We start from the raw sequence: 21,634 nt of genomic DNA, 5'->3' as shown, positions 1-21,634 counted from the left end.
TCAGCATTTGGAAGCCAAGAACAGAGGGTGCAAATTCTTCTCTCTACAAAGAGCCCTGTGCAAAAACTCCACCATACTTATGGGGAATATTTTAAAGCTCCAGAAAAGAGATCCCCAAGAATGGTGAGTGAATTATCTTTTTGCTCCGTGTGCTCTCTGAGCTTGAGCCAATTTTCTTCGGACACCAGGTGTACTTGTGGCAGAGTGTGTCGGCCATTTAGGAGGGAGTATACTTGATGGCAACCATTCCAATGATAACATCTTAGAAAATATTCTTTAAAAAGGATATTTTGTTTTAAGCTTTAAAATTTATTTTATTATTATATTAATCACCAATTAATTAGTAATACTCATTAGTTTATTGTTATATATATTATATAGTATATTATAATTATAAATCAATAAATCACTAATTGATGTCTGGTTGACTGATTGATACCAACTGTCAATCATGTTGTGAGACACACTAGTGAGGGTTCATAAGAAGTAGAACAAAACCCGATTCCCAATAGTTACTGCCCTAGAAAACTAACGTACAGATTCTCAGTACCTGGGACAATGAAAGTGTGAGGTGAGATGAGAGTTCCAACATCTATATCATACAAGGATCCTCCAACCTCTGACATTGGGTGTTCTATGATACCCTCGTCAAAATAGTCAGGGCTTTGTCACCTTGACAAGTACCTTAGGGGGGAAAAGAATATTACTGAAAAAGTCTCTGCTTCCCTGATTCTCTAATGCCTTCTCTCCTCCACTCCTGAGAAGCACAGAAGGAAAACTTTCAGTTGATAGAACATCAGGGGGAGCAGAGAAGAAAAGGGCTTGAGAACTCCAGAAAGAGCAAATGAGCATCTTCTAAGCATGAATGAGAAGGCATTCTCTTTATTTCTTCTCCTTCCCCACGAGTCCCCGATGCCTCCTGTAGGATCCTTTCTTTGAAAGTTTGGTTTGGAGGCTGTGACTCTCTGGGTTCTGGCTCTTCAGGTTGTCTCATGACTTGAGTCTCCTGATGTTTATGGCTGCATATTGCCATAGGGAAATACTGTGGGAAGACTGTGTGGTTGGGTCAGAGCTGGGAGGTCTGGAATCCCTCTGTTGATCCTGCAGAGAGGGAAGAATGAAGAATCTGGTGAAGAATCAGGCAAAGACCCAGAGGGGATCTTGGGGATCTTGGCCCAACCATCAGGAATCCAACATTGGGAAGGAAATTGGCTTGGTCTGAGGATGAGGAGACTTTCAGTTAGGGGTGTTTGGTGCTCTTTTTTTTTATTGTGAGCCACCTGCCACAGGAGGAGGGGACAAGTCAGTTAGGTGAGATGGGAAGAGTGTTAAATAGTGAGAGGGAAATCTTGGGCTAGACCTCAGAATGTAAGGTTGGTGAACATAGGAGAGATCTCAGTTTCCCCTTTTGCAATAATAGTAGATTTTTAAATACGATAAAATCTATCAAGTGATTTGCATACCGTATCTCAATGGGACTCAGAATACTCCCCTGAAGGTGTTCGAGGTATTATTAGTGCCATTTTACAGATGAGCATCATGAGTCTCAAAGGCATTACATAATTTATGCACAAAGTATCAAAATGAGGCTCTGAACCCTCTTCATTACTGCCCATTCAATTTACCTCCAATGAGAGTGGAGCTAATTTGGAGGCTCTTATGTGACCAAAAATAACCCCCTTTCTCTTCCTGGGACTCAGCTTTACCCAAAGAAAAGATAAGAGAGTCTGTCACTAAGATTCTTAATGTCTTCCTTCCCTTGGACTCAGTTTACAACTGTGTAAAATGAATGGAGAGGTAGAGCACTAAGGTTATATCAATCACTGACTGTGGGACACTAAAAAGTGTCCCTGTTCCTGTCTGAATTCTTGCTTTATTAAAAAGAAAACCTAAAAGAGCTAAGTGTTTGAGCTTCCTTCCCTCCTGGGCCTCAGTATTATTCTCTAAAACCCTGAGATGGGCTGATCTCTAAGCAGCTTTTTTGCTCTGAAGAGGAGACACTGTGTGGGTTGGAGCCAGAAGTCCTACATGAGAAAACATTCCCTCTGTCATGAAGGGACCTCAGCCCAGGCTCTTCCTCCCTCTGACAGTCTTTAGTGCTCTTGTCTAGGGAGTGAGCAGCTCAGAGTAGGTGATTTCTAACCTTCTGAATTTACCTAAGTCCGTGATGTTTTTGTGAAGATCCTCCTGAACCAGAAAATGATGTTTTGAGTCAGAGCCTCCTAAACAGGGAGAATTCTAGGAGAGAATTTCTAGGAGAAAGAAAGTGACAAGAGCCCAAGGGGTCCCTGCTCTGGAACAAAAGGTTGACCGGGGTCTGAATAACCTTAGAGACCAATTATTTTACTCACTGGAGAAACAAGAAAATCGGGGCCCAGATGAGGGAAGGGACACCCCCACTTGCTCTTTTTCATTCTCTCTTCTATTGTCCCATTTATCGAGTTTCTGATCTTACCATTGGACCAGTGAATTTTTCTTTCCTGAGGCAATTGGGTTTAATGACTTGCCCAGGATCACACAGCCAGGAAGCGTTAAAGTGTCTGAGATCACATTTGAACTCAGGTCCTCCTGACTTCAGGGCTGGTGCTCTACCCACTGCGCCACCCAGCTATCCCCTAATCTCACCACTGACCTGAAACTTGTCTACTTAAAATCCCCGGCAGCCTCTCTGTTGGACAATCCCATGGCTCATTCTTTAGCTTCATGTCCCTGGTCCTTCTGACTCAGCTCACTAGCTCCCCCCTTGGATCCTTCCTTCTCTCTGAGCATGGAGGACATGCTGGATGTGAAAGGGAATACTCTTCCATTTTCTAAAAGCCTTAATATTCGTATTTTAGATTTGTTGATCCCACAGAAGGGAACTTGCCCAGTAAACTGCTCCTTCAGGGCAGGTAACCAAGGTGAATATGAGTATGTTTATCCTTGCTGGGCCCACAGAAGGACTCTTGCTCAGTGAACTGTTTCTTGACCTCAGACAACCAAGTTGCTATTTTGCCTAATTCTGTTTTTAACAGACCCTGTGGCTAAGCTAGTGCTGAAAAAAAAAAACATTTTTAGTAGCACTAGCATGCTTAACATGGAACCAAAATAATGGTACATAAGCTTTCTCCCCCCTGACCCTAAATGCCAATTATTTTACCCATGCTATTTGCCCGGCCAGCTTTGGGGAAATAAAGCTTTGACTTAACAAGAATCCAGTAAGAGCGTTCTCACTGACTGTGATGACCATGCATTTAAAATCAGCCGGAATCAGGAATTCAGGTTAAGGGGAAAATCTTTAATCTTTATTCTCCGTAGAGGTGAAGAAGGATTGCGATAGTAATATGGGCAGCTGCGACCGGAAGCCAGCTAGCAGAGGGGGATCAGAGATGAAGGGCCGTCGCAATAGCAATGAGAGCAGCTATGTCAACATGCCAGCCACAAGTGTCTCCTTCTGCTTCCTTTTCCACTCCCCTGCCCCCCACCCACCAAAATCATCATTTCCTATACAACACATCAGGACTTGCACAAAGAGTGGGCGGGGCTATTCTTTCTCCAAGCTTATATATTAATAGAGTATGGTCCAATTACTATTTAACCTCATGTGCTTGGGACCTCAGTGCATCAACTCGAGCCTCAGCCCATTACAACTGACTCCAAACCAAATGCTCTGTGGAGTGCTGAGAGATCATGTTCTCTGGTTCTCCTGCCTTTCTTCTTGACTTATTCATCATCTATGTCACACTCTCTCATTATGGGTATCTCCAAAAATTCTCCTTTGGGTCTTCCCTTTCTCTATATATTCTCTCCTTTTATGATCTCCTATTATTTCCCACTGTTTTAATTACCATTTCCAAATATCTATCCCCCAGCCCAAGGCTCCTACAGAGGCAGTCCTCGATTACTTGTGTAGTTTAGATTTCTGTTCATTTAAGACAGAACTCGCTATCTTCCCTCCCAAACCACCCTCTCATGTGGTTCTGCCATCTTCTTAGATTCTCTACTTCTCTTCAGGACTCTATTTAAGCCCCGGTGTCTCCATGACACTTTACCTGATTCCCCGGCTATTGGAGCCCTGCTTCCCATGAATTCCTTGACGTTTTGGGGGTATATATGTAATATATGCCTACGTGCATATATGTTATACCCCATACTAGAATGTAATAAGAATAATGTAAGGGCAGCTAAGCAGTGAATAATGTACCAGGCCTGAAATGAGGAAGACTTGTCTATAGGAATTTAATCTGGCTCCAAGACACACAAGGAAAATTTAATTGAGTTATAGGAGAAAAGAGTAAAACTGCAATAGTGGGGAAACTTCAAATTGCGCTTCTCAGAGCTAGATGAATCTGACTTAAAAAAAACAAAATGGAAGAAATTAAGAAGCTGATTAGAATTTCAGAAAAGTTCCACATGACAGAGCTCTGGAGAATACTAGGTGGCAATAGGAAGTAGCATGCCTAATTCTGAGCTTGTATGGCACCTTCAAAAAATCAACAGGGCATAAAAACCTTGTCAATACATGCAGAAAAGGAGAAATATTAAGTGGATCTTTTTCTGACCATGATATAAGAAATATCATACGCAGTATGGAGCCTTTGAAGCACAGATTACAAATTAATTGGAAACAATAATAAAATGCTAAAGGATGGGTCAAAGGACAGATCAAGGAAATGATCATTTCATTTAAGAACAATGATGAGACAACAAACTAAAATTTGTGGGTTATAGCAAAAACTTAAAGAAATTTTACCTCTTAGTACTTATGTCAATTTTTTTAAATAGAAAGAGCAAATTTATGATTTGGACATTGAATTGCCAAATAAATGGGAGGAGTCACCTTTGAATGTCTTCACTCCATCTATTCTGTCTTTTGGGTGGGAATAAATAAGGATTCGATCTCATAGTCATTTCACTCACCAAAGGGACTCCAGGAACTTGATTGCTACAATTTGCCTCCATCCTGTCCTGGACCTCTTGATCCTCTGCCCGCTTCTTCTTTCTCAGAAACTTCACACTGAAGCAATAAGCCCAACACTGTGACAGGAGCCTTAACCCTTTCCCCTCCACTCCCACCTCTGCAGAGATCTCTCTCCCCACTCCCTGTCTGGGCTCTTGTGTTGGCTCCTCACTTACCATGTCAGGATGAGACACAAGGTGAGAAAGACCAGCATCTTGCATGTAAAAAGTGCCCCTATGTAGACTGTGAGGGGGTCTGTTTTAGCTGCAAAAAAACATTAGGTAAAGGCGGCTCTCCCAGGGAGCCAGGCATCCTGTCCCTGGTCCCTACATCCCCTTATCTAAGCTTTCACTGCATTGAGTAGTTCTATAAAACACTCCTCGTGACTCTGTTGGGAGCTCCATAGTGCAAATATCCTTCTATTTTGCAGAAAAGTTACTGGCTCAGAGAACGGAAGGAAACTGCCAGAGGTCGGGCAAAGAAGTGAGCCGTGTTTTAGGGTTCTCTTTCCTAAAACCACATTCCAGGGGCTTTGGGGGGGGGCACAGAGCTTCTCACTGCTTTCTAAATTTTTCCACATCACCGAGATCTCAGACTCTCCCAGGGACTGAATTTGTCTCCATGGGCAGAAACTCATTGCCCCAAATTCTAGTTTCTTTCCCTCCCTCCTCACCACATTTCCTCTCATTCTCTTCTTATGTCTGGATGCCACTTGCCCCTGAGCTCCAATTTCCCTCCTCATCCTGGGATCCTGCATCCTGTCCCATTACTCTCCAAGGCTCCCTGCCCCACAGCAGCTCCTCCCCAACGGACCCCCGCAGGGTGCGAAGGCTCAAGATTCGTGCTGGTTCTTCCCCTTCCCAGTGGGGACCAAAGTTGTCAGGCTTTCCCTTCAGATTCAAACGGTTGTTGGCCCAGGGCCCAGAGAGCTCCTGACTTTAAGTGATACCACAGATATAATAATTATAATAACAACTATTATTGGGGAGAGAAAGAAACTGGCATTCAAGGACTGGGTCCAAATGCTGGCTCTGCTCCTGACTCCCCCTCACAGCCAATTTGCTTCACTTCTCTCCTGCTTTGTAACATGAGGAGCAGGGGCCGGACCTGATGGCTCTGAGGACCCTGCTCCATCCCAAGGAGGATCCCTGACAGGCTGACGCCCTTCTGGACCGGCTGAGGAAGAGTCGGAGGAAGCATTCCGGCACAGCTGCCTCCCCCACTCTGCCCCACGCTCCCTGGGGGACCCTCTGTCCCTTCCCCCTGTCCCTGGCGCTCTGGCTCCCAGCCTCATGTTTCCCCTCCCTCCACCTGCTGACACACTCTCACGGCTGCTCCAGACTCCAGGCGTCCCGGCCCCCCACACTCACAGGTTACATGGAGCTGGACAGTTCTCTCGGTGAGAGCTCTCCCACCAGCTCCAGGGAAGGTCATCCCACAGGTGAGGTTGCTGCCATGGTCTCGGAACTTCAGCACGAAGGAGAGCCCAGAGAAATAGGAGAAGGTTTGTCTGGGCTGCTGGGAAGGGACGGCGGCCCCGGTCCAGGAGAAGGTTGGGGGTGTCCCCTCCCTACATATCCAGGGGGCTAAACAGACCAAGGTCACCAGCTGGTCCTCCTCCAGGGGCCCTGGACTGTAGATGACTGGCTTCTCTGTCAGGTCTAGAGGGGAATAAATAGAGGGAGTGAGGAGGAAAGCCCCCGGCGTCCAGACCCTCTCTTAGCTAATGCCACAGGTCACTCCTTTAGATGGGGCTGGGGTGTCCTACCCCTTGGGCGACCCCTCAAGCCTTATTGAGATCTTGGGCTCTTCCTGCCCCATAACATGTCATACCTGTCACTATCAGATCAAGGTAATAATTGAGGTAACTGAATTTTTGCACTCCCCTGTCTATCCGAAAGAAGTATTTCCAACTATCTTCTTTCCGAGCATCTGTGATGCGCAGTGTGCAGTTGTTCTCCAGAGGGTCCCCGACCAGGTGGAATCGTCCCCTAAACTCCTCCTGAACCTCTCGCATTGGATCATTTGTAGCCACAGGTTCGACTTCATAGATTTGGGACCCCTCCTTAAACCAGTATCCATGAGCTGGAGAAGAGGCGGGTGGAGGGTGATGGAAAGTGCAGAGAATGGTGATGCACAAGCCCTCCTGCACTGTCACTACTGCTGGCATTTGCAAGTAATAATCTGCAAGGAAGTTCTGGACCCCTGTGGAGAGAGAAAGATTCAGGTAAGAATAAATAGAGCAAGAGCAGGAAGAGATCTCCTCAGAGAAGGTCAGAACCTGGGAAGACCTCACAGAGAGAAGTCAGAGCTAGGAATGACCCAATGTGGCAACAAACCTTAGAACATTGAAAATAGGAGTGACATGAACCTTACTTAGAAACAGAACTTCATAGGAGGGGTTTATTTTTTGGATAAGGAACCATTTATTAAGCACTTGTGCTATGCCAAATCTTGGCCATATAAATATAAAAATGAAAACTTTCTGGGGCCCTCTAGGATTATTTAAATAATAACTTTCCATTTTCAAAATACAAGCAAAGATAATTTTCAACATTCACCCTTGCAAATCCTTACGTTTCAAATTTTTCTTCCTCCCTTTCCCACTCCCTGTCCTAAATAGCAAGGTCCAATATTTTAAGCAGATACAATTCTTGTAAATATATTTCCATATTTATTATGCTGCACAAGAAAAAAACTGATCAAAAAGGAAAAAGTGAGAAAAAATCAAAAAGCAGGTAAACAACAACAAAAAGGTGATCCAAATTCAGTCCCCACAATTTAAAAAAAATAGCATCAGAGCTCATTTAATCCAAACCCCTTATTTACTGAGAAGGAAAAAGAGCATCAAAGAAGTTTGGTGATGTGGGCAAAACTCTTTGCCCGGCTTCAGAAGCAGGAGCCCAGCCAATGACCGGGACATTTCCACCCCCCATCCCCCACAGGCTTAGGGGAGCATCCTTGCCCATTCCCACACCTACCCTGATCCTACTCACCCTCTATGGATGGGAGAAACAAAAGCAGCAACATCTCTGAATCAAGAACAGACCAGGCTCCAGTTCAGGCTCACTTTGCCCAAAGTGTGCCAGGGATTCAGAACAAGGGGGAAACTGGGAAAATGCAGGTGGGATCACTGGCTCCCTGAGGAGCAGCTTCTGAAATAAGGTGGAAGCTGAAGGACCCAAAGAAACTCTCACCACCTTCTAACCTGATTCTCCTGACTTGCCCACACTGACATTGTCTAGTAGAAAGCCAGGAGGTATAAAGTCTAACAACGCTGTAATTGTACATGAGAGAAAAGATTGAGAAACAATAGAAAAGGGGAAACTTTCAAACTTTTCTCAACCAAGACAGAGAAAAAAGAGAAGTGGAAGTTCCAGGCAGAAACATGTACTATCTAAAGGTGCAGGATAACCAAGGGTCGCAACCAAAATCTAGAGCCTAGCCCCTCATTTGCTTCTTAGCTGTGCAGCTGTGAGAGCCCAAACAATTCAATTAACCCCTGCCTGCCTCAGTTTCCTTATCTGCAAAAGGGGCATAATAATTACATTAATGATGTTATAAGAATAACATGAGAGAATAATTCTGAGGCACTTAGCACAGTAACTAACATGTGGTAAGCACAATGTAATGTTAGTTATTCTTGGAGAGGGCAGAGGGAAGGAGAAAAATTTGGAACACAAGGTTTTTCAAAGGTGAATGTTGAAAACTCTGTTTGCATGAATTTGGAAAAAATGAAATACTTTTTTAAAAAGAAAAGAAGCAATGATCTGCTGTTGGAATCCTTACTAACTGCTAACTAATTAGAGTTGATCTAATCTTACAAGAAGATGTTTTGGGCAGAACCTGAAACAAGGTACTAAGTAGAACTAATTAATACAAGGCTTGTGTTCACACCTTTACTCATTGGAGTTCAATGAGTTCATACCTCCCTTGAAGCTCTTTGGGCCAGAGAGCACTATGGGAGAAAACCCATAATCCCTCTCTCTGGAAGGAGCATAAATAGGCCAATGGGCCAGTCGAAGAAGTTCTTCAGAGTAAGAAGCTACAAGTCGAGATTTCACCGGAATGACATGAAGAGTTGGAGCTGGCTGGAGGCTGAAGAAAGCAGAGGCAGAGGCTGAAGGACCAGACCTTTGGATTTAAAGCCATTCAGAGAGAGCTCTTGGAACCAAGCAGAGAGATAGGCCTCTAAGCTAACCGGGCTATATTGGAGATAATAAAAGATCTGAACTTTTATCACCTGGCTGCTTTTTGAGAAGAAAAAGCTCACCACAATCTACTACAGTCACCAAAGAACCATGATGAAAAATCAACTCTGATAGTAAAGAACTGATGGAGGGACAGAGTTGGAAAAGAAAATAATAGAATTCAAAAATAAATACAACTATATGTTTAAAATTTTTTTCTGTCCAGGTAATCAGGAATATTCTCTAAATACTGTCACTTTTGCTTGTCCCATTATTGATCCTTTCACAGTTTCCACAATGTTTCCTCCCTCTAGTTTCTGAATTGCCTCACATAATATCTTAAATCACTTTTTGAGCTGTTCTTTTAGAATAAAGTATATCCTTCTTTTGAAAGTTATTAGTTCTATTACACAAAGTGCCCATGCTAGTTCAAAAGGTGGATTTGATTCCTTGCATTCAGACCCACAATTCACTTTATCTAATTGCCCATTTATGCATTTCTACATAAATATCTGTTACCTAGCAAAGAGCTAGGTTTGCCTAGGACATTACCTTCTTTTGAGGTATCTAGTCCTCCCCCTTCATTAGTGAGTAGAGAAAAATTCCAAAAGTCCTAGTGTGAAAAAACTTGTCTGCTTATAGGAAATGAGATTAGTTTAAAGGGATTCTAGATTAAAAGCTAGACTGAAGGCTTCATTTCTGTTTGACTTCCATTCAATGAAAAGATTTTTTAAAGAACCAGAAAATACAAATGATCTATACATTTTATAAAATACTCTGAACCTCAAAGCCATTCTTCCTCTCCTTCCTTCCTTCAATGCATCCCTCTTTCTCACCCTTTCATTCTTTTCTTTATTATAGCTTTTTATTTACACAATATATGCATGGGCCATTTTTCAACATTGACAATTGCAAAACCTTTTGTCCAAATTTTCCCCTCTTTCTTCCTTCCCCCTCCCCTAGATGACAGGTAGTCCAATACATGTTAAATATGTTAAAATATATTTTAAATCCAATATATGTATACATATTTATATATTTATCATGCTGCACAAGAAAAATAGGATCAAGAAGGAAGAAAAAACTGAGAAAAAAAGCATAATGCAAACAAACAACCGAGAGAATGAGAATGTTATGTTGTGGTTGACATTCAGTTCACACAGGCCTCTCTCTGTGTGTATATAGCTCTCTTTATCACTGCGCAAATGGAACTGCTTTGAATCATCTCAATGTTGAAGAGAGCCATGTCCATCAGAACTGATCATCATACAGTCTTGTTGCCATGTACAATGTTCTCCTAGTTCTGCTCCCTTCACTCAGCATCAGTTCATGTAAGTCTTTACAGGTCTTTCTGAAATCGTCCTGACGATCATTTCTTATGGAACAATAATATTCCATAACATTCATATACCATAATTTACCTAACCATTATCCAATGATGGGCATCCACTCAGTTTCCAGTTTCAAGCCACTACAAAGAGACCTGCCACTAACATTTTTGCACATGGGGTCCCTTTCCCTTCTTTAAGATCTTTTTGGGATATAAGCCCAGTAGAAACACTGCTAGATCAAAGGATATACACAGTTTCATAACTTTTTGAGCATAGTTCCAAATTGCTCTCCACCAACAATGTATCAGTGTCCCACATCCCCTCCAACATTCTTCATTATCTTTTCCTGTCATCTTAGCCAATTTGACAGGTGTGGAGTAGTATGTCAGAGTTGTCTTAATTTGCATTTCTCTGATTGATAATTATTTAGAGAACCTTTTCATAGGACTACAAATAGCTTCAGTTTCCTCATCTGAAAATTATCTGGTCATATCCTTTTACCATTTATCAATTGGGAAATAGCTTGAACTATTATAAATTTGAGTCAATTCTCTATCTATTTTAGAAATGAAGCCTTTATCAGAACCTTTGAATGTAAAAATACATTTCCCAGTTTATTGCTTCCCTTCTAATCTTGTCTGCATTAATTTTGTTTCTACAAAAGCTTTTTAACTTGATATAATCAAAATTATCTATTTTGTGATCAATAATGATCTCTAGTTCTTCTTTGGTCACAAATTCTTTCCTCCTCCACAGATTTGAGAAGTAAACTATCCTAGGTTCTTCTAATTTGTTTATAATCTCATTCTTTATATCTAGATCATGAACCCATTTTCATCTTATCTTGGTGTACAGTGTTAGGTGTGGGTCAATGCATAGTTTCTGCCATACTAGTTTCCAATTTTCCCAGCAGTTTTTGTCAAATAGTAAATTCTTATCCCAAAAGCTGGGGTCTTTGGATTTGTCAAACACTAGATTGCTATAGCTATTGACTATTTTGTTCTGGGAACCTAATTTATTCCAGTGATCAACTATTCTGTTTCTTAGCCAGTACCACATGGTTTTGATTATCGCTGCTTTATAATATACTTTTAGATCTGATACAGTTAGGCCACCTTTATTTGCTTTTCTTTTCATTAATTCCCTTGAAATTCTTAACCTTTTGTTCTTTCAGATGGATTTTGTTGTTATTTTTTCTAGGTCAGTAAAATAGTTTCTTGGGAGTTAGATTGGTATAGCAGTAAATAAATAGATTCATTTAGGTAATATTGTCATCTTTATTACATTTGCTCGACCTATCCAAGAGCACTTGATATTTTTCCAATTGTTTGGATATGACTTTATTTCTGTGGAAAGTGTTTTGTAGTTTTGCTCATATAGTTCCTGACTGAACCTTGGCAGATAGATTCCCAAATATTTTATCCTATCAACAGTTATTTTAAATGGAATTTCCATTTGTATCTCTTGCTGTTGAATTTTGTTAGTGACGCATAAAAATGCTGATGATTTGTGTGGATTTATTTTGTATCCTGCAATTGTGCTAAAATTGTGGATTACTTCTAATGGTTTTTTGGTTAATTCTTCTAGGGTTCTCTAAGTATACCATCATATCATCTGCAAAGAGTGATAATTTGACTTCCTCATTACCTACTCTAATACCTTTCATCTCTTTTTCTTTTCTTATTGCCAAAGTTTTCTAATACAGTAGAATTTCTAATTTCTAGTCTATATTTCTAATTTCTAATACAATATTGAATAGTAATAGTGATAGAGAGCATCTTGTTTCACTCCTGATCATGTTGGGAATGGTTACAGTTTATCCCCATTACATATGATGCTTGCTGATGTTTTCAAATATATGCTACTGACTGTTTTAAGGAAAAGTCCATTTATTCTTATACTCTCTAGTGTTTTTAATATGAATGAATGTTGGATTTTATCAAATGTTTCTTCTGCATCTATTGAGATAATCATATGTTTTTTGGTTAATTTGGTTATTGATATAGTCAATTATGCTAATAGTTGTTGGAATCCTAGTATTAACAGAACCTGAAACAAGGTACTAAGTGGAACTAATTAATACAAAGCTTGTGTTTACCCTTTACTCATTGGAATTCACAAGTATGGGAGATTCACAAAATAAACTTTGTAACTTTGTGAATTCACACCTCCCTTGAAGCTCTTAGGGCCAGAGAGCACTATGGGAGAAAACCCATAATCCCATTCTCTCAGAAGAGTCATATATGTCTGATGAAGAGAGATTCATTCCAATATTTTTCACTTGGCTGGCTGGTGGCAGAAGAGAGTTCAGCTGGATTGGAGAGGAGCACTTTGGTGCAGACACAGATTGAGATTGGAATATTGAGAGCCAGAAACTCTCTCTCAGAGGCAAGACAGATTCAACTTGGTGTTGGCTGGAGGCTGAAGAAAGCAAGAGGCAGAGGCTGAAGGACAAATCTTTGGATTTGGAGACATTCGGAGGGAGCTCTTGGAACCAAACCGAGACATAGGCCTCTCAACTAACTGGGCTATTTTTGAAGGAGAAAATAAACATTTGCATTTTTACCAGCTGGCTGTATTTGGGGTAATTATCGATCTGAACTGACACTAAGGCTGCCTCCAGAAAACCTCCCCCGAGAAACCTGCCTCTCCCCCAGAGAGAAGCATCTTATATCATTTTAAAGAAGAAAAAGATCACTACAAATAGTTTTCCTAATATTGAACCATCCTGGTAGAAATCCTTCTTGGTCATGGGGATGATTTTCTGTGATCTCTTTGCTAATATTTTAGTTAAGATTTTTGCATCAATATTCATTAGGGAGATTTGTCTATGATTTTCTTTCTCTATTTTCGTCCTACCTGGTGTAGGTATGAGTACCAGGTCTGTGTCATAAAGGGAATTTGCTAGGAATCCTTCATTCCCTATTTTTTCCACATCATTTATATTGTATTGGGGTTAATTGTTTTTTTAAATGTTTGTTAGAATTCACATGTAAATCCATCTGGTCCTGGGGATTTTTTTCTTAGGGAGTTGATTAATACCTTGTTCTATTTCTTTTTTCTAAAATGGGAGTATTTAAGTAATTTATTTCCTCTTCTGTTAATCTGGGCAATCTATATTTTTGTAAGTATTCTTCCATTTCACTTAGGTTGTCAAATTTATTGTCATAAAATTGGGCAGTGTAACTCCTGATAATTGTTCTAGTTTTCTTTTTCTTCATTGATGGATAGTTCTCCCTTTTCATTTTTGAGACTAACAATTTGATTTTCCTCTTTCCTTTTTCTAATCAAATTAACTAAAGCTTTATCTATTTTGTTGTTTGTTTTTTCCGCAAAACCAACTCTTACTTGTATTTATTAATTCAATAGCTTTTTTTAACTTTCAATTTTATTGATTTCTCCTTTTATTTATAGACTTTCAAGTTTGGTATTTGATTGGGGGGTTAATTTGTTCTTTCTCTAGCCTTTTTAGTTGCAAACCCAATTCATTGATCTTCTCTTTCTCTATTTTATGCAAGTAAGCATCTAGAGATATAAAATTTCCCCTTACTACCACTTTGGTTGCATCCCACAAATTTTGGTATGTTTTCCTATTATTGTCATTCTCTTGGATGAAATTATTGATTGTATTTATGATTTGCTGTTTCACCCATTCATTCTTTAGGATGATATTATTTAGTTTCCAATTACTTTTTGGTCTATTTTCCCCTGACCTTTTATTGAATGTAATTTTTATTGCACCATGATCTGGGAAAATGCATTTACTATTTCTGCCTTTCTGCATTTGATTTTGAGGTCATTATGTCATAACATATAATCAGTTTTTGTATAGGTTCCATGAACTGCTGAGAAGAAAGTGTACTCCTTTCTATCTCTATTCAATTTTCTCAAAAGATCTATTATACCTAAATTTTCTAATATTCTATTTACTTCTTTAACTTCTTTCTTATTTCTTTTGTGGTTTGATTTATCTAGTTCTGAGAGAGCAAAGTTGAGATCCCCCACTAGTATAGCTTTGCTGTCTATTTCTTCTTGCAGCTCTCTTAACTTCTCCTTTAGGAATTTAGATGCCATACTACTTAGTGCGTATATGTCTAGAGTTGATATTGCTTCATTATCTATGCTACCTTTTAGCAAGATACAGTTTCTTTCCTTATCTCTTTTAATTTAGATTACTTTTTGCTTTTGCTTGATCTGAGAAGAGGATGGCTACCCCTGCTTTTTTACTTCAACTGAAACATAATAGATATTGCTTTTTTATCTTGACTTTGGATGTATCACTCTGCTTTAAATGTTTCCTTGTAAACAAAGCCAACCTGCTATCTGCTTACATTTTATGGGAGAGTTCACCCCATTCACATTTACAGCTAAAACTACTAATTCTGTATTTCCTGTCATCTTATTAACCCAAATTATACTTTTCTCTTTCCTTTTCCCCTTTCCCTCATCCCCATTATTTTACTTATGAGCTCTACTTGCCTCAAGCAGTTCTCCCCGTTTATAGAACCTCCCCCCCTTTCTTATGCCTTTCCCTTATTATTTCTCTTTTCCCTTCTATTTAGCCTACCCCTTCCCCTTTCCCTTTTCCCCTCCCATGTTTCTGTAAGATGAGAGATGTTTCTCGGTGAAACCAAATATATCTAATATTCTTTCTTTGGCCCAGATCTGATGACAGTAAGATTCACACAATATTCATCACCTTCCCTTCTTTCCCTCAATTATAATATGTTTTCTTTGCCTCTTCCTGAAATATAATTTCTCTCATTTTATCTCCATTTCCCCTATTTTCAGTACATTCCCCTTTCCACCTCTAGTTTCTTTTTTATAACAGTAAAATCAAATTATACATGCACTCTCTATGTATATCTATAACAGAGATACAGTTCTTAAGAGTTCTTTTCTTTTTACATTTTTATGCTTCCCTTGAGTTCTATATTTGAAGATAAAAGTTTCTGTACCGCTCTGGTCTTTTCAATTACAAATACATGGTAATGACCTTTTTCATTGAATGTCCATCTTCTTCCCTGAAAGAAAATACTCATTTTGGCAGGGTAATTTATTCTTGGTTGCATTCCAAGTTCCATTGCCTTTTGGAATATCAGATTCCAGGCCCTATGATCTTTTAAGGGGGAAGCTGCTAGGTCCTGGGTAATCCTTATTGCAGCTCCTTGATATTTGAATTGTTTTTTTTTTCTTTCTGGCCACTTGTATTATATTTATCTTGGTCTGATAGTTCTGAAATTTAGTGATGATATTCTTTGGAGTTTCAATTTTGAGGTCCCTGTGAGGAGGTGTTTGGTGAATTCTTTCAATGGCTAATTTACCTTCTGATTCTGTGACATCAGGGCAGTTCTCTTTGATCATTTCCTGAAAAATAGTATTTAAACTCTTTTTTTCATCATGGTTTTCTGGAAGTCCAATAATCCTTATATTGTCTCTCCTAGATCTATTTTCCAGGTCATATAAGTGGATTCTGACAATCCAGAGCTAATTCAGAAATTGAATTTGCTAATTAGACTAAGGGTGGTGAGAGAAGTTTAGAAAGAAATGTGTATCCTCTCCTCCATCTTGCCTCTGCCCCCGCTCTCTCCCTTTCATTCTTCTTTTGAGATGATCCCAACTAATAGAATCACTTTTAAGCTTGCCGTCCAAGTAGACTCCCTCTAAGGTTTCTAGTGAAAAATAAAGATTTGAGGGGTTATGCAAATAATTTTCCCAATAGAAATATAAATGGTTTAACTTTATTCAGATCCCTATGATTTCTTCCTGATATTTATCTTTTTATGCTTCTCTTGAGTCTTGTGTTTGAATGTCAAATTTTCTCTTCAGTTCTAATCTTTTCATTTTATTTTAAAACCAAGAGAATGATGCTCCTGACAATTGAATTATATGCAAATTAGAAGAACAAAGTGTAGTTTACCTCTCAGATCTGTGGAAAAGAAATGAATTTGTGGCTAAAGAAGAACTGAAAATCATTATTGAACAAAAATAGATGTTTTATTATATTAAATTAAAAAGGTTTTGTACAAACAAAACTAATGCAGAAAAAATTTGAAGGAAAGCAATAAACTGGAAAAACATTTTTACATTCAAAGGTTCTGATAAAAGCCTCATTTCTAAACTATATAGAGAATGGACTCAAATTTATAATAATTCATACCATTCTCCAATCAAAGCATATGAAAATACAATTTTTAGATGAAGAAATTAAAACCATATCTAGTCACATGAAAAGGTACTCTAAATCATTATTGTTCAGAGAAATGCAAATTAAGACAACTCTGAGATAGCACTCCACACTTCTCAGATTGGATAAGATGACAGGAAAAGACAATGACAAATGTTGGAGGGGATATGGAAAAACTGGCACACTAACACATTGTTGGTGGAATGGTGAACTTATCCAACCATTCTGGAGAGCAATTTGGAACTACGCCCAAATGCCTACCAAACTGTGGATACCATTTCATCCAACAGTGTCTCTACAGGTTTGCATCCCAAAGAGTTCTTAAAGGAGAGAAAGAGACTCACATGTGCAAAAATGTTTGTTGTAGCCCTTTTTGTAGTGGCAAAAAGCTAGAAATTGAGTGGATGCCCATCAATTGGAGAATGGTTGAATAAGTTATGGTATATGAATGTAATGAAATATTATTAGTCTGAAAGAAACGACCAACAGGATGATTTCAGAGAGGCCTGAAGAGACATATGGGAGTTGATACTGAGTGAAGGGAGCAGAACCAGGAGATCATTGTACATGGCAACAAGATTATATGATGATCACTTCTGATGCACGTAATGACTCAGACCAGTTCCAATGATCTTGTGATGAAGAGAGCCACCTACACCCCAAGAGGAATGTGGGAACTGAGTGTGGATCACACACTTTTAGTTGTTATTTGCTTGGATTTTATTTTCTTTCTCATTTTTTCATTGTGATTTGATTTTTTTCTGGTGCAGCAAAATAATTGTGTAAATATGTATGCATATATTGGATTTAATATATATTTTTACAATGTTTACCATATCATATATTGGATTACTTACTATCTTGGGGAAGGAGTGTGAAAAGCAGAGGGGAATTAGAACCCAAGATTTAGCAAAGACTAATGTTGAAAAATTATCCATGAATAAATTTTGAAAATGAAAAAGCTTTAATTTAAAAAAGAAAGAAGAGATTCCCTCAACCTTTACCACATGGACAAATGCAACAGCCAAGCACTTTAATGCTGTTCAAACAGGGTCATGAGAAGTGAATTTATTGGTCAGTTTTCCATCACAAATGCAATGTTCAAACATTGATGTCAATAAGACCCTAGACAAAAACTCTTATGTCATCTTTGTGAACAAAATAGAAAGATGAGACACTAATTTTGTCTCTTTGTGAGAAAAAAAATCTAATATTTTGAATTATTTCAAGTGGAATTAACTACCAGAAGAAAAAATGTGTTCCTAAAAAATGGAAGTCTTCCAGGAAAGGATATATCGTAGAGATGTCATAGAGAGAAGATTCCATTTCTAAATATGACCTGGATTAGTTCCTTCCTGAACCAATCTGTGAGAGCACAGAGCTGTGCTCCCGACCTCCAAATTACAATAATATGAAGAGTTCTGGCAGGACTTTAGAGGTCTCATTTTATAAGTGAGGAAATCAAAGCATACAGAAAATGTTAACACAGAAAAGGCTCTTTTGAAAAATTCATCAAATTGTTAATTTGACTTTAAAAGGCTAACCTATACATTCATAGGCCACAAGTAATAGGAATAGCATTTGAAGCTGTGTCTTCTTTGGATTGGATATGATGATCTCTAGGGATCCTGGGTTCAAATGTTAATCATGTTATTGAATGTGATCTCAATTGTTCTGAGTCCATTTCCTTATCCGTCTAAATATTGGAGCTAGATTCAATGAACACTATGTCCCTTTCACCTCTGAGCATTTTTAAATGCACTTATGGTCATTTGGAGAGTTGGAGGAACATTAGCTCTGACCATTGAAAAAGACTGGACTTAAAGAAGGAGAAAAACAAAGACAATCGGAAGCCTACCTCAAAGAACCTGGGAGATTGAAGGCACAGTGAACAAAGTTGAAAGGGGACTGGAAGAAATCAAGAGTTGTGGCAGTAAGGCAGAGGGGAATCAGACAGTATGTCAATTCTATTCAACTCAACCAATGTTTATTAAGTATCTACTAGTGTTAAGCACTGTGGCTACAAAAAGAGGTAAAAGACAGTCCCTGTCCACTAACATGCAAATACATATATACAAAGCAAGCTTTATAAAGGATAAACAGGAAATAATTAACAGGGAGAAGGTACTAGAGTAAAAACAGGTTGGGGAAGGTTCCCTGTAGGAGGTAGAATTATAGTTGGCACTTAAAGGAAGCTAGGGATGTCCATAGTCAGAATAAAGAAGGGAGAGAATATCACATCAGCCAGAATGTTCAGAGCCAAGTTAAAAAGGAAGGTGGAATATCCCATTTAAAATGCAGATTAGAAAGGAAATGTGGCACTTATAGAGCATACTGATAGAGAGATGGATAAAGTTGTCAATGAATGATATTAACTTATCCTGTTTGATCCAAAGGGACAGAATTAATAGCAGGCTAAGTCTCAAAGAGCCAAATTTGTATTCCATAAAAGGAAAAATAGACTACATAGACTTAATTGCTAGAACAGAAGCCAAGCTTGGTGGAAAATGAAGTCAGCAGGAAGGTGGAAAAGCTTCAGTTTAGGAATCAATGGCCTGAACAACCTTAATCACGTCACATTTTTAGCCTCTTGATTTTCTGTAAAGTAAAGAGGTTAATCCAGATGAATTCTGAGACCCTCTCCATCTCTCAATCTATGGTGTGTGATTCTATGATGAAAAAAGAATAGAAATATCAACACCCGAACTTTTCCTCCATTTCTTCTTGTTCAGTCACTTTTCAGTTCCATCCTACTCCTCATGACGCCATTTAGGGTTTTCTTGGCAGAGATACTGGAGTGAATGGCCATTCCCTTCTCCAGTTCAGTTTACAGATGTAGAAACCTGGGCAAATGGTTACACAATCAGATTTGAACTCAGGAAGGTGAATCTTCCCGACTCCAGCTCCAGTTCTCTGTCCTCTACAGAACCATCTAATTGCCCTTTTCCCAACTACTGACACCTCAAAACCACCACTCAATCAGACACTCCTTTTTCCTCCTCGAAAGACAAATGCCACCTTCCCTATTCCCACAGTAACTGATTGTAGTTATACTCTTTCTGCTTATTTTTGTTTTATTCATAGAAGCTTCTTGTTATAAGCACCTGTAGGAGACGTGGTCCTTCTTACTGCTAATTTTTGAGCTTTGTCCTGGATCCAACCCATGCATTCCTTTTCTCCTCTCAGTCTCAGCTAAGGTCCTTGGGAAGCAAAGCTCATGCTGGAAATGTTCTTGTTCCCTAAGGAACCTCCAGTGGCCATAACCTTTAGCTCTCCCTCTATGTAATTTTCCTCCTTTTTTCCTTTTATTTTGCCTATATTCACTTTAATCTTATCTAAAATCTTAATTGCTCTCCCTGTTTTGTTGGAGCTCAGATGAAGCAGAACAGATTCTGATTTAACTTATCATTTAACTGTATATGGGTTTTGTGTGTATATGTGTGTCTTTCAAGTATTTTTTTGAAAAATGGAATATTGTCAAATTCCATTTTTCGAATCCTCTCTGCTGTCCTAGTTCATTTTATAGTTAAGTTCTTCCCATTCATATTCATAGTTAGGATCACGAATTTTGTGGTTCCTTCTATTCTATGATCTTCTTTTGTTTCACTTTGTTGCCATTGTATTCTACAAGTAACAGTTTAAAAAAGGATTAGGTGGGGAAGTGAGTAAAGGCATTTGATTGGCACTTGTGATCTTCTAAGTAACACATCCTGTTACCTGTGTTTCAGCTCTCATTTTCCCCTTCATCCACCAGAGACCCTGATGTTTTTACTCTTTCTTCCTTCACTCTTAATCCCCTTTTTACCTTCATATTAGCACATGGTTATTTGCATGTCTTCTTCCCCCATTTCCCCTTGCAGGAAGGGGCTCTCTTTAGTATGTCTTTGTGTCCTCCATGCTTAGTACAATATACTGAATAAAGAAATTCCTTAAGAAAGGTTTACTGTCTGACAGATAGACTGACATTTTAGATTGTTGTACCAATGACTGTTCCCTTATCAATGCTGCCCCTCCTCTTAGTCCCAGACATTAACATCTCCCTTTGCTTTGCCTTTAACCTGTCCTAATTCTTTTTCAAATTTATTGTATTTCCAAATGGAAATCCTTTGGGGGAGAGTAGCAGAATTGTTCTCTAACTTTTTTATCTAATTCAGATGAAAGTGAGAGAACATAAGAAATAAAATTCCTGAAGGCAGAAGAGAAAGAATGCTCCCGCTTTTCTCGTGTGTCCTTCGTTCTCAAAGAGAACCATGATGTGAAGGAGGACATGCCATGACATGCAAGTGAATTGGATTGAAGTGAGGGAAGGCTGGGCAAAATCACCTGCCTTGCTCTTTCCTCTGGAGACATCTTGATCCAGTGGGCAGAGACAGAGCAGAAGGACTGCAGATGGCTCTGGATGCAATGGGAACCCTGGTCTTTATAAGCTAAGATTTCAACAGGAGAAAGACACCAGAAGGCAGAACAGTAAGGTGGGCTAAGCCATTTGGGTAAATAGAAGGGTACTTGTGCCTCCTTGACCATCTTCTTGGGTGTGAATTTAGAAGTGTGTGTAGAATTAAGAATTTCCTCCTTGCCCATTAGCATTGTATCATTCAGCCATTTTTTGGTCATGTCTAACTTTTCTCAATCCTATTTTGGGATTTTTGACAATGATACTAGTGGAGACTATGCTGGGAATGTTCTTGCTTCTTAAGGAGCCTCCAGTACCTACAACCTTTAGTTCTCTCTCTCTGATTTAGGACCGATGTAATTTTACTGCTTATTTCCCTTTACTTTACCTATACTTATTTTAACCTCACCTAAAACCGTGATTGATCTTCCTGCTTTTTTTTGAGCTTGGATAAAGCTAAATAGATTTTATTTTGAGTTATAAAGTAGTTTTTCATTTCCTTCTCCAGATCATCTTAAAGATGAGGAAACTGAGGCAAATAGGGTGAAGTCACTTGCCCAAGATCACACATCTATTAAGTATCTGAGGTCAGAT

General features: G+C 39.1%; 2 protein-coding genes and 1 long non-coding RNA gene across 7 annotated transcripts in view; 1 reads left to right on the top strand and 2 right to left on the bottom strand.

Annotated features, from left to right (window-relative positions):
* Positions 1-340: 340 nt before the first annotated feature.
* Positions 341-21,634, bottom strand: part of LOC127556428 (myeloid cell surface antigen CD33-like) — a 73,098-nt gene continuing 51,804 nt past the window's right edge. For all 5 annotated transcript variants that reach the window (XM_051989574.1, XM_051989575.1, XM_051989578.1 and 2 more), the window contains exon 6: positions 341-1,101. In XM_051989574.1, the coding sequence (XP_051845534.1) occupies positions 991-1,101 (111 nt within the window). In that variant the 3' untranslated portion in view covers positions 341-990. The remainder of the gene's footprint in view (positions 1,102-21,634) is intronic.
* Positions 4,219-21,634, bottom strand: part of LOC127556429 (myeloid cell surface antigen CD33-like) — a 23,779-nt gene continuing 6,363 nt past the window's right edge. The window contains exons 4-6 of the mRNA XM_051989580.1: positions 5,116-5,203; positions 4,900-4,996; positions 4,219-4,332 (exon numbers count right to left, since the gene is read on the bottom strand). Coding sequence (XP_051845540.1) covers positions 4,219-4,332; positions 4,900-4,996; positions 5,116-5,203 — 299 coding nt within the window. The remainder of the gene's footprint in view (positions 4,333-4,899; positions 4,997-5,115; positions 5,204-21,634) is intronic.
* The window catches only part of LOC127556431 (uncharacterized), a 45,565-nt gene continuing 30,242 nt past the window's right edge, over positions 6,312-21,634 (top strand). The window contains exon 1 of the long non-coding RNA XR_007952459.1: positions 6,312-6,385. This is a non-coding gene — a long non-coding RNA (uncharacterized LOC127556431). The remainder of the gene's footprint in view (positions 6,386-21,634) is intronic.

The sequence above is a fragment of the Antechinus flavipes genome, chromosome 3, assembly GCF_016432865.1.
Source record: "Antechinus flavipes isolate AdamAnt ecotype Samford, QLD, Australia chromosome 3, AdamAnt_v2, whole genome shotgun sequence".
Taxonomy (NCBI): Eukaryota; Metazoa; Chordata; class Mammalia; order Dasyuromorphia; family Dasyuridae; genus Antechinus; species Antechinus flavipes.
Note: the sequence above shows the minus strand (reverse complement) of the source record. Positions and strands in the feature narration are given on the sequence as shown.